At 44.6% G+C, this 12,977-nt stretch overlaps 1 protein-coding gene across 2 annotated transcripts in view; it reads right to left on the bottom strand.

Moving 5' to 3' along the window:
* The window catches only part of PDE8B (phosphodiesterase 8B), a 252,611-nt gene that overhangs the window by 4,307 nt on the left and 235,327 nt on the right, over positions 1–12,977 (bottom strand). For both annotated transcript variants that reach the window (XM_034656401.1, XM_034656402.1), the window contains exons 13-20: positions 12,625–12,701; positions 11,046–11,210; positions 8,414–8,459; positions 7,856–7,991; positions 6,784–6,982; positions 4,176–4,393; positions 2,619–2,739; positions 317–484 (exon numbers count right to left, since the gene is read on the bottom strand). In XM_034656401.1, the coding sequence (XP_034512292.1) occupies positions 317–484; positions 2,619–2,739; positions 4,176–4,393; positions 6,784–6,982; positions 7,856–7,991; positions 8,414–8,459; positions 11,046–11,210; positions 12,625–12,701 (1,130 nt within the window). The remainder of the gene's footprint in view (positions 1–316; positions 485–2,618; positions 2,740–4,175; positions 4,394–6,783; positions 6,983–7,855; positions 7,992–8,413; positions 8,460–11,045; positions 11,211–12,624; positions 12,702–12,977) is intronic.

Raw genomic sequence — 12,977 nt, 5'->3', positions numbered from 1 at the left:
GAGACTAATAACCTGGTAAGTGAATGGATGGTAGCCCAGTTTTTGTGGAAGTTCAGGATCTAACATTTTGATGCTGAAAAGATACTTTCAAAGGCTCAGTTTATCCCCTTTCCCCCAGAATGACTTTGGTCAGTGACCAGTCACATCAGTCACTCTTGAAGGAACCAGAAATCTACTTCTGCCCGGGGTGAGCCATTTCTTTCCAGGGAGGATTCATTTACTAATGGATGGCTACTCAACTGGAAAATCTCCGGAGTTCCATGGCCTGGAGCCATTTCCAGAAGAGAAGTAGAGCTTCCCTAGAGAGGCAGTGTACCTGTGCGAAATACTCCTCCGAGATCCTCCCAGCCCATTCGATGCACAGGTCCAGGGGGCGACATGGGTTGGCTACATCAGCACACTTTATCATCATACGTTTGATCAGGATTTGGTTTTCAGGAAAGTTCTTCCCAGTAGGGTTGCATTCACAGTCGCTGCCCTCACTCTGGAAAACAGATGGTCATATTAGGGTTAAAATGATGTTATGACCACAGTGACCTGACATCAGATGGTCAGCACCCAGGCTCATTTAGACCTGACTGGGACTCAAGTTTTCCCATCCTTAATTCCATATATAATACACTGATCTATCCTTGTACTAAAATAACCTCAGTCAAGACAAAAGCAGTTAAAACATCAAACTCCCTATCGCCATTCATCCAGTCCTTTGCTGCCATCCTCTTCCCCAGAGGTAATTGTTACAAGCAGGGTTTGGTTTTGTTTTTAGTAGTTTGGTATGTCGTTTTAAAGGAGGGTTTTCTCCCAATTTTATCAGGATGTGTAAAAACAACTTCCAGGTTTAAAAAAATATGTTAAAGATAGGAAAGAACACATATATATGACCCTTCAATCATTTCTTTATTTCTACTTCTTATGCCTGCCATCTCCCTCTCCTATGACCTTCTGTCCCACCCCTTCCTGCTTTGTTTCTTTCTCTTAAAGCATCCGAACACTCGTGCTTTCCTGGCTGCTGTTCTGACTGAGTGGTGGCGAGTCATGAGCCATGAACATTCGGGGGGCGGGGGGACTAGGAGCAGAAAGTGGCCCAGGGCAGAATTGGGTGTATTCAGTCATGTTTACAAAGGCCGGTTGCACAGGAGTACAGACCTAGTGATGGATGTCAGGGGTCCTGAGCCAAGTGGCCAGCTCTGTGAGGAGGCTTACATAAATGCAGCGATAGGCCAATGACACAAAACCTGGAAAATTGCTATTTTCTGCTTGCAAAGACATCAGATTGTTTGAAAACAATTAGATTTCCAGAGCTCTGCAAGCTGCAAAACTGACATTTTAAGAGTTTTTGTTTTGAGACTAGACCTATTTATTAAGCCATCAGTGGACAGAAAATTAAGTTCTGAGGGTTATTCTTTTGATACTGCTTACAGTAGACACTGGTAAATAATAAATCTTGACACAGAGTTGGGAGCTTATTTTGATAGGTGACTTTCCTCAACTCTAAATTCTGTATAAATTTTCCCTCCCGATTCCCCAGATCCTTACCCCCAAAGTCAGTCCCTGGAAAGAGAGGGCCCTGGCATTACGCTGTGGGACCGTTGGGGGATGAAGGAGAGCAGGTGAGGTGGACACTGTCCCTCCAGCTACGCTGGTCATGTGGTGGGTCGTACACAGTCTCCTTACTGATCATCACATTACTTGTAAGACAGCCATTCGTCATCCGTCTACATATGCAACGTCTTCTCAATGGAAATGAGCAGAAGGCTTTCCTGACTTGACGGGGCTGGAGGAGCTTCATGGTTCGGAGGTCAGTTGATATCATTTTAAACAACAGAGATGTGAACCTTCTGTGCATGTTTCTAAAACCCAAGTTTGGAGGGCCTTAAGGCAGGACTAGGGTATATCAGTAAATTTTAAAAAGGAAACATGACAGATGTTTTGTTTTCAGCTAGCACTCACCATTTGACCATATGGAGTCTTTGGGTACTGATGTTTTTAATGCAGGTCAGCAGCAGTACAGTTCTTGAAAACATCCACTTTCCCCCCTAATACTAAGTTTCAGCTTCTATTTTATTTTTTGATTTGAGTTATTCTAATTCCAGTGTAGTTAGTAGACCGTGTTGAGTCACTGTACTGTACCCCCGAAACGAAGTCCTATACACTGCTCCGGTGTTCGTCAGGATGAGCGTGCTCTTTGATCCCCCTCCCCTATTTCCCCCTTCCCTCCACCCACATCCCCTCTGCTCACCACCACTTCGTGCCCTATAGTTAAGAGTGTTTCTTGGTTTGTCTCTCTTAAAATAGCCACTTTTGAGGTCTCAAAGGACAGAGAATTAGGGCTTTGGAGCCTCTAAAATACCCCCATTTAGGCTAGCCTCTGCTGTCTGCAGGCCTCTCTCGTTCTTTGGGCCTACCTCCTCCTGTCACCATGGGCCTTATTTCAGGACCTTTCTCTCAAGGAGCTCAGGATTACTGTGGACACCGTGGCCAGTATTTCCAGCCCTTCTTTACCAACTCTGAGCAGATAACCACCTTGTATTCAGGACGAAGAGAAAGTGCGTTGAGGCCAGAGTAGCCTCTGATGGAAATACTACTCTGACGTGTCTTCTTTCGGGGGAAATGCTTACCTCAGCTGCCATTGGCTTGTTGATGCTGTTCACAAATTTGTTCACGTGTTCGAAGTGTTTGGTCATCTCTGTTGCTAACACCATGTCAATAATAGCCTGGCGCAGTGTTCGATAATGGTTCCTAAAATAACCAGAAGACAGAGAGCCTTGTTCATATCAGGTCCAGAATTAGAACTGTTCTGCCACCATTTCACCACGCTTCCAGTGTGGGTGGAAGCTGGGAGCACGGAGTTGAGAAATGAGTGCAGATCATAAACAAGTTTACCTGCTCCTCTTCCCGGTAAGCCAGGACTTAATGCTATTCCATTGTCCCCAGTGCAGCTGACCCTCCCTCATAGGACACGTGTGTGTGTGTGTGTGTGTGTGTGTGTGTGTGTGCGCGCTCGCATGTGAGGGAGAGAGAGCGATGTCACATAGTTGGCACTACTTTACAAAGTGGTTTCCGTCTACCTTCCCTTGGCAACATAAAAACAGCGAGGTGGGAGGAAATGACAAGTTCCTTCCCTACCAGACTGGCGCAGCAACCTGATGACTGTCCCCACTGCAGTCGGCTCAGACACTGGTGATTTTATTACAGAGAATTGTCAGTACTTCTTTAGATGATGGCATTGGAATAATGATTTCCCATGAATAAGTAATTCTCTAAATTAGATAGAAGTTGTAATGCATGGAGCAATAAACCTGCCCAAAATTACTCTCCAGTTCCTATAATCTTTTTCTAACTTCCAGGAGCCAGAACGGAGAGCTAAGTAAAATTGCTCTTAGAGAAATTCTTTCAGTTAAAGTTCTAAAAACAGTCCTTGACACTGATGAAACTTCCTGAAGGTGGAATAACTGGTCTCCACGTTTTCTCAGGTTTCTGGAAACTGAAGTGTTAGGTTCATGTTGAGGCATGGTCCCTGAGGCCCGAGTGAGCTCTGCTCCTTGTATACTTGCCCCTGGAGAAGTCTGCTCTCCAGCCTGGCTGCTGCTCTGTGGGAAGCAGCCGTAGCCTGACTGCAGGGTTAGGGCAGCCAACAGGAATTGCTCCTGTTCCCAGCCGGCCCACTCTGCCCAGACCGGAGCACAACAGCCAGGAAGGGGGAAACCTGCCCAACCCTTTGGGCTCTAACAACTCTGCTGGGACCTGTAGAACACCACTATCTCCTCATGAGTTAGGTTTTTAAGTGGCAAACATTGAACTGGGGAAAGATGAGGAAGGATGCATTTTCTTGAATTATACAAAAGGTGGGATGTCCTTCTGGGAGGGCAAAAATATCTGTTGTACTTACTAGTAAGACAATCAACATGTGTAAGTATTTTGTGGTTATTGTGAAATGTGCCCATGAACCCACTGAAAACCAAATGGAAGTCAGAAAGATAAAAGCAATCTGAAAAGTACAGGTAAGCTTATAAGGGCAAGATTAGTATTTTATCATCTGATACAATGGCCCAACTATTGATAGATCTCCTTTTCCTTACCCCACGAAGCAGCTAAGTACTTGGAGAAGTTAGGGAAAACGGAATTTCCCACTTACACTTTACAAAGCCGAGCGTAAGAACCCAAGCACAACAAACCTGTCAATATTCTTGAAAATGTTGCATTTGCTGTCCTTGACTGTGAGCTGGAAAGCCAGGGCGGTATGGTGACTCTCCAAGACAGCAGTGTCGTTATAGAGCACAGCCAGTTCACTGCCTGCATTGCACAGGAACGAGTTGGTCCTCCCCGGGTGATCCACATCGTGGACTGTGGCAGCAATCAGCGCTGCCACCTCATCCAGCTGATCGAGGCTTCCCTGGGGCCATGGGGAGGCAAGGTCGAACGTTATCCACCGGATGTCAGAGACCTACACTCATCTGTCCCTCGGGAGGGATGGGATTATCAGAATATTTTCTTAGCCTGATGAGCCTTCTCTGATTCCCTAGAAGTTGAGAGGCTACCTTGGATACATCAGATACTCCGCAGCATAGCGGAGGGAAACAGAAATCTGAGCTGTGATACGTGACAGATACATTACAACGGATGCCTACATTCTTTTCCCAGCACCCATCCACTCCAGTTCTTTGCAGGAAGAAGCCAAACAGGCCTTTTCAAATGCTTGCCCTGTGGTATTGCTATGACACTTCCCCATGAGTGGAGAGAGCATAGAGCGGCCTATGATCACAAGTATTACTTATTTTATTTGCTTGCTTAAACAAAGAGTGAGAGAATGGCAGTAAATAGCACAAATACATCAAAACTCTTCATACAAAGGTTAAAGGATTAGTGCCAAGCAAAACGAGAATCAAGGATAAGAAAAAGAATTTTCCCAGGACAACTAAGGTTAAGGCAGCTCTTGCAGTTAAAAACAAAATTCAGCTCTAGGCTAGCAGATGGCAAAGGCAAGAAGGGAGACCCTCTTTCGTAAGCTCTTGTTACGTAATCTGAGAACACAAACCAGAGCGTAAGGGCATACAGCTGTGTTCTCAGATTACAGCTTTAGGGGGAGGTTATTACATGGGCTACTACCATGTAAGAGATCCTGTATCTTAGGCGTTCATTCAGCAATCATTTATTGTAGGCTTACTGGGTTCCAGCTAGTCGAGTGCTGGCACTACACTGATGAACTTCACTGGTATGCTTTCTGCACTGATGGAATTGACAGTTTACTGCTGGGAACGGCACGAACACACACACACACACACACACACACACACATGCACGCACGCACGTAAAAGTAACCAAATCTCTGAGCTCAAAAGCCCCCCTTCCAGCCCAATTCTCCAAGGTTCCTTGCAGTTCTACATTTTGATTCTCTGGCAAGACCGTCAGAATTAGAAAATGTCTTTTGAATTTTAAGTGTATTAAAGTCTTAGCCTTGTTTTTTTTGCCATTTGAGAAATTCATTCAGATTTTGAAGACGCTAGCAGAACTCACAATTTGAAGAAAAATTCTTAGGGGAAGGAGAGTAAGAGAGATGATAAAGTGACCAAGAACTCCCTGACTTATCAAGCATTTAATCTCTCTTTTTCTAGAGTGGTTCTGCTTAAGTGAGGTTCATCTCCTACTCTAGACTGCAGGGGCTGCCATTCTTTGGTCTTGGCATTAATGCTGCAGGTCTTGTCCTCCACTGGCAGCGCGTGGCCTCAGCAGTGCTGTATCTCACGCAGCGTATCGTGGAGGACCGAGAGCCTGGAGGAGGGATCTGGACGTGCCATGGCTCCTCCAAGAAAGGGCTATACAAACATAGGCTCATGTCACCTTTTTTAACCGTAGGTGGTAAAAATCTTCAAAAGCATCACTCTTGGACCACATTCCTTACTTTGTTGATGATAAAAGTGAATACCAAGATCAGCTTTTGGCTGATCAGCTTTGGCAAACTCTCCCCAGTTTGGTGCCATTTTTGCTCCTCCTAGCTGACCCACTACCACTCTTCTGTGTACCCAGGGTCTTAAGAATAAGGAAATGATCTCATGTCAGGCCATTGCAGATTGATATGAATTTCAGTCTCTAAATAGCAATTCTCCCAGGGGCATCTACGTTTCAAGCTTCAGTTCTAATTGTAACAAAAGAATTATAAGCTTCACTGTGCAAGTGAGGGTAGTTGGGAAGGAGGGGAGAAGGGGAGCTCTTGCCAGCTGTACGTGGGGTGTACATAGGGCTGTCCTATAAATCAGCACCTGTACATGACACTACTGATGTCTAAGTAAGATTAAGGGATGTGGAACTCTCTCAGAATTATGTAAGTCATCAATATATTATATACACATTCACAACTACACAAAACACACTCACACAAAACACACACACATATACATATGTATGATCAGTAGAATGTGGGATGGCTCATTACTGTCTGGATTATAATACGCCACTGGCCAAATTCAGATCCTAAAATGCAACCTCTAGACCGAGTAACCATTTGCTGTAATAATTAAGTTTTGTCCTCCATCCCTCAACAAAGGGCTCCTTGTGAATACTTGGAGAATGGGTTCATGAATCAGCCAGGCATGTAAAGGAGTCTCTGCGGTGACATCAATAATTACTTTAGGCATCTGGGGGAGGGAAAAGGCCCTGTCTTTACAACGCCAACATGACCAGTTAATTTGATAACTCAAAAAACTGTCAGATGGGTTGCAGTTTATATATATAAATAAATTAGCTGTTTGCCTTATATATTTAGTAAGACTGAGCTCTTGGATCTACCTTCACTCGTTCCTTTCCGAGGAAGAAAGCAGTGGCATGCAGGACATCAGCGGCATGGGTGGAGTTATGGTAGGCATTGGAGGAGTGGTAGTTGGCTTCAATCACTTGGAGCCAGGCCCGAAGAGTAGTTTCAGAGCAGTGTAAAAATTCACATACTCCAAACCGAGAAAATACCTTTAAGCCCAGGTAAACCAATGGCCTGGAAAACAGGAAAACAAACCCTGATTCATTGTATTCACTGGTCTAGAAACTGTCTTCTTTGATGACACTGGGGAATAAAGGCATTTTTCTTGAGTTGGTTTTACTTCACATGCGCAAGGGTATAGAAATATCTCCTCCCCAAATTAGAAGGAGATAGGACATCTTATCAGTCATTTCTTTACAACTAGGTGCCTCCTGGCGATCAATACATACAATTTCTAGATTGTCTTTAAGTCATACGGCCTTCACTGAAGGCCACCCAAGACAGATCCCTCGGAGTCTCTCTCCATCTCTACTTCCATATGAGCTCTGCACTTCCTGTGCATCTACGGAGTCTAAGGACAGTGTTCTCTGCAAAGTGCCATCATTTACAGTCAGTTACTTATGTACAGGTGAGAATCATTCACATCCTGTACACCAGCAGCCCCAGGAGAAAGCCGCCTTCTACCAAAGAAGAGGCCTGAGTTACTTAATCTTTCCCTGCCTCCCAGATAGATCCAAAGTCTAGTCTGTGGTGCTCTCAAACTCATTTTGTAAGGCGGAGCTTCAACAGTTTGGGGCTGAGAGTACCTAGAACTCTTGGGTCACTAGCACAAAGGAATGACCTGGATAAATCTGAAAAGGACACGTGATAAGTCCTCCTCCTCGGTCATCACCAGGCTAATCCCACATCTTACCCACTCTGTCTCCATAAAGGAGCTCACTCAGGGGCCACAGTCTCTGCTTGTTCGACATTCCAGCATGGCATGACAGGTCGAACCTGTGAAGTTTCTTGTGGCAAGAACTCACGTCTCCCTCAAAGTTTCCAGATGTGAAAGTCTTGAGCGTGGCCATCAATCTTTCCCCACCTGCAGCCAGAGAAGCCACATACCTTTTATGTGTAACAGCTTCCAATTCAAAGATGTTGAACTCCCAACTTTCCTCATTATCAAGTAATTGAGCGATACAAGGGGGGACATCGTTGATGGTTATTGGCATCGCAAGGTGACTGTGACTCTGGTGCACATCTGAGCAAACAGATGGGGTTGGGGAGGCTGGTTAATTGCAGAATCTTGAGTGCCCCTGAGCATTTGTCATCATCTTCATGGTTGCTACTAGAAAGGAAGTCTTGCACTTCTAAGGGTAGGAAGATTTTTCACTTCAGGGTTCTTCTCTTACATTATGAAACTTCCAGATCCCCCAACAAGAAATGAAAATAAATTATTCCATTTAACTGTGTTTAAATGTACAAAGATCTGCAATTCTTAGTGCTCAAAGAAGTAATTTTTATGAGGAGACCTGGTTTCAAATGCAGACCACAGAGACCATGAACTCCAGTGAGACCAACAGAAAGTAACACCAGGACCCTCCCCAAACAATAATCCCAACACAGTGGAAGGCACAAGTTGGAGACCGGTTATCACCGTAATGTGGACAGACAACAACTTACTCTTAGTGAACACATACTCGTTTCCTGACAACCTTCTCAAGCCATCCTGGAATGAAGAAAGCTACTATTAGAAGTGTGCTTTCCATGCTCTTAGCATTTTTTCTCTCATTTCTTCCATTAGCCTAAGAGACCTGCGTCCTTAACAACCCAATCTGGAACTCCAAGTTGAAGCTCAAAATTAAATGAGAACAGTTTCTACAAGACAGAGGATATTCTCCCTTCCACAGCTATTAGCCCCAGGAGATGGAGAATTGAGAATAAAATAGATAGGATTTCATTCAGGTTTCACACCTGATGTCTCAGTTGCCTTTTGTCTCACGCCATCTTTGTCTTCTGGCATCTTGAAGCCACATTTGTGCAATTACTGAAGGGGCCCTGCTTTTGGATGTGGGTTATTTTGAAGGGACCCCACTTACCCTTAAAGGAACTGTGTTATTCTTGTGTTCTCACACTTACATATTGGGGAACCAAAGTCATAGGCCACATTTTGGGGGCTGATTTAATGTAAAGATGACTTGAAAAGGGTGGGCTGATATTTGACCAATATCTAAATTTTTTCCCAACTGTATTTTCTGTTTTGCGGCAAGGGCATTGCAACTAGCCTTTTAAAGAAAAGTTTCTGGATTTGAGATCTTTGGTGGGGAACAGTCTAAGAGAGTGGAAAAAATCCCAATGATCTCCATTTACTAGGCTCTTAAACTAGGCTCCAGATGTTCCTGCATCTCCTTTTCTTTCCCTCTGCTTTCTACCCTTGAGAACCTAATTATTTAGATCTTTGCTTAAAAGTCTTTTATAATTAAAACTTCTCTAGAAAGTGCGCTAAGTTTTAAAGTATTATTGAAAAGGGGTGCTTGGGTGGCTCAGTCACTTAAACCTCCAACTCTTTTCTTTTTCTTTTTTTTTAAGATTTTATTTATTTATTTGACAGAGAGCAAGAGAGAGCGTGAGCACAAGTAGGCATAGTTCCAGGCAGAGAAGCAGGCTCCCAAGGGGAGCCCAACCCAGGGCTCTATCCCAGGACCTTGGGATCATGACCCAAGCCGAAGGCAGATGCTCAACCATCTGAGCCACCCAGGTGCCCCAAGCCCCTGACTCTTGATTTTGGCTCAGGTCATGATCTTAGGGTCCTGAGATCGAGCCCCACGTAGGGCTTTGTGCTCAGTGGGGAGTCTGCTTCTCTCTCTCCTGCTCCCTCCCCCCACTGCTCGTGTGCTCCCCCTCTTTAAAGTAAATAAATAAATCTTTTAAAAAATTTAAAAGTATTAATGAAGGGGGCGCCTGGGTGGCACAGCGGTTAAGCGTCTGCCTTCAGCTCAGGGCGTGATCCTGGTGTTCCGGGATTGAGCCCCACATCAGGCTCCTCTGCTGTGAGCCTGCTTCTTCCTCTCCCACTACCCCTGCTTGTGTTCCCTCTCTCGCTGGCTGTCTCTATCTCTGTCCAATAAATTAAAAAAAAAATCTTAAAAGTATTAATGAAGGGCTCCCCTAAATTCACTCCTTGGATCTTTAGGTCAAGATCTTAATTTTTAAAACTCTATCAATAGCTAAGTAATAATGGCCACAACTGTCTTGCCTGTAAGGTGGTATCATAAGGTACTCCTGTTTTTGGTTTGTCTTTCTTTTTCTGGTTCCCTAAAACCAAATAAAAGTAGGTGGAACCCTACACTGGTTCCTCACAGCCTTACCTGCAGAGGAACCACAAGATGGTACACCAACAGGGGGAAGGAGGGTAGGTAACTCTCAGCGTTCTCCAGGGCTGAAGTCTACACTGCATTAGGATGGGACAACCAAGGCCAGCCCAGGGACAGGAAAGCAACAGGAGGTCACTCAAATTACAGGCTCATTAATGACCTTCACAGCAGGAACAAGGAGAATGGACTATAAAGCCAGTCAACCCAGCATTTGGTGACAGGGCTGGACAGAAACTTTCAAAGTAAAACACATAGATGACTCCTGGAGTCACTTGCTGATAGACGATGATTACTACCAAGTAGATCACAGCAAAACACGAGAACACAGGAGTCCTTAGAAATCAGCTGCTCTTGGTGGTTAGAGATGGCGGTCTTGGTGAGCTGGCAGGGGTACATCCCTCCTCCCCTCACCCTTTGTTGCCAGAACAGTTCAGCTCTGCCTTTATGGATTCTAAAGGGAACTTCTATGTATGCTTTGATTTAAAGAAAGGATTCTATAGGATTTTGGGGAACTGGTGCTGTGGTCTAAGTACAAACATTTTCGTGATACAAAGAGCCTGCAATCCAAGGGAACTTAGCTATCACCCTCAATCCAATACTGCCCCAGGTCGAGGGGAAGACGTCAACGCCGGCTCCACTGTGCCTACCTCACCCTTGATCAACTGCCTACTACCCTTTACTGTAACGAGGATTCTGAAGGACTGTCTCCCATTGCTGTGGTCAGTTAGCTTCATGGAAAGATAAATTCAAGAATTCCTTGAATTACACCACACATATTACCCATAAATTTTGATGGAGATGCTTCTGGTTATACTGACGTTAGCCCACATGACAGGTGTTTCTGCAACTATAAGCACCAGTTTCTGTGTTACATATTCTGTGTACCCTGGAGGGCACTTCATGTCTTTCCCCTGCATTTCTGGGTTTTCCTCATCACTCACAGTCATCAGGCCTCCAACAAGATCGCTGGTGTGGGGATCTTCATCTTTGGTACCCAGCTGGGGGGAATACAGTTCTGTGGTCCGTAAAATTTCTAAAACTCTGTCCAAGGCTTCTGCTACTGTGACGGGGCTGTTCTCTTGGGCCGCATTGATTATATTTATAACCTAATGAAGTAAAGGGAGAAAGAATAAATTTGAGGATGTTAGGATTCTAATTCCCAAAAGTTAAACATATGCCTGGAAACAGTAAGAAACCAGATGGCAACACATTTTATTGTTCAAAATGATCCATGTTTCCATGGAACTGGTCCATTCTTCCTGCGGTGAGCCATTCATCCCCCTCTGCTGGTGGTGATCCCACCTCAGAGGCCACATTTTCTCCCACTCCTTTGCTGGTACTTCTCTAGCTCTCTCTACAGGTTGCAGCTCCTTGGAGATTGGTGCTGGGCTTCTCTCTCTCTCTCTCCAGTCCTTCCAGAGACAGGCTGTTTCCATGATTTGGGACCCACATGACCCACGTGCCAAGGACTCTCAAATTTACACCCCGTCTCAGCTCCTTTTTGACCTGCACGTTTGTGTAGTCAACTGCCCACCTAGCTGCTGAAATATCTAACTTATGTGTCCCAAACTAAATTCACGATATTGCTCACTTCTCCCCAAAGTAAGCAAGTGAACAAACAGAACAAAAAATCAAAGACGAGAGCTCCTTCTCTGGTTTCTACACTGGAGCAAAACAATACTCGTATCCACTTGTGCTCAAAGCCAAAACCTGGGAAGCCCCAGCTGACAAACAGTTTTCCCCATTTCTCTGTCCACTTTCCTAATGTCACTCATCACCAAGTTAAATTGATTCTACCCCTAAATATTTCCTCATCTATTTATTTTTATCTCCACTGCTGTAACTCTAGTCCAACTAACATCACTTCTTGGCCTGGAATTCTGGAAAAGCCTGTAACTGGCCTCTTCTCTTTCATTCTTGCCATTTCTAGTCCATTCTCTTCATGGCAGCTGGGTGTTCTTTTCAATAAACTTACTTGATCATGTCACTCCCCCACTTGAAACTCTTCAGTGATTTCTTCTGCACAGAACTAAAATATGAACCCTTCCTGGTAGCTTCGTGTCACCATCTTTCCCCCTGCCCAAGTCTCCAAGCTCTAGTCATCCACACTTTCTTTCAGGTCTTCAAATACTCCAATCCCCCTTTTCTTATCTCTTTGCTTCTTCCCTTGATGTGCTTGCTGTCCAGAATTCTCTTCTCCCACCTCTTCTTCTAACATCCTTGCATGCTTCAGTTCTTACTTCAAACATTATTTCCTCTACAGAGAGTTCTCCCTAATCACCTCACCCAACATAAATAGGGCCGTACTCTAATTTTCTTTTAGAACCCTATTGTTAGAACCCTAAGAACCCTTACTAACAGTCATTGCAATTTATAACTACAAATTTATTTATTATGTGTTTATTTAATATCTGTTTCCTCTCTATGGTATCAGTAGTAAGTCATTCATCACTATCTCCAGAAATTACCCCAGCGCTGGGTAGCCCTGATTGCAGAGTGGAGGCAGCAGCTGCCACTCACCTTTGTGATGGGAGCCTCAATGGTCATGGAATGGATCCTTGCCATGGATGGATAGCGACGGTTCTGTAGGCTTGGTGCTGAAGAGAATAAAGAAAGTCGTGTCTGGTTCTGGTGGCTTAGCTTGGCTTAATGCACCAAAGGAGCCCTTCATGGACCGGGGACCTGATTCTCATAGGAATACTCCCCCAATGCCTTCCACAAAGCAAAGGATTTGCCCATCTTTTAATCATAAAACGCTGAGAGATCAGGCACTACTTGCCAAAGTCTAGAAAGGGTGTTCTGGCCTGGAACCTTGATGGCAGGCAGGTTTTATGAGTCCCAGTTCCAGAAGGGAAATTTCAGAGAAGGTTAAG

This window comes from Ailuropoda melanoleuca, chromosome 3, assembly GCF_002007445.2.
Source record: "Ailuropoda melanoleuca isolate Jingjing chromosome 3, ASM200744v2, whole genome shotgun sequence".
Lineage (NCBI taxonomy): Eukaryota > Metazoa > Chordata > Mammalia > Carnivora > Ursidae > Ailuropoda > Ailuropoda melanoleuca.
Note: the sequence above shows the minus strand (reverse complement) of the source record. Positions and strands in the feature narration are given on the sequence as shown.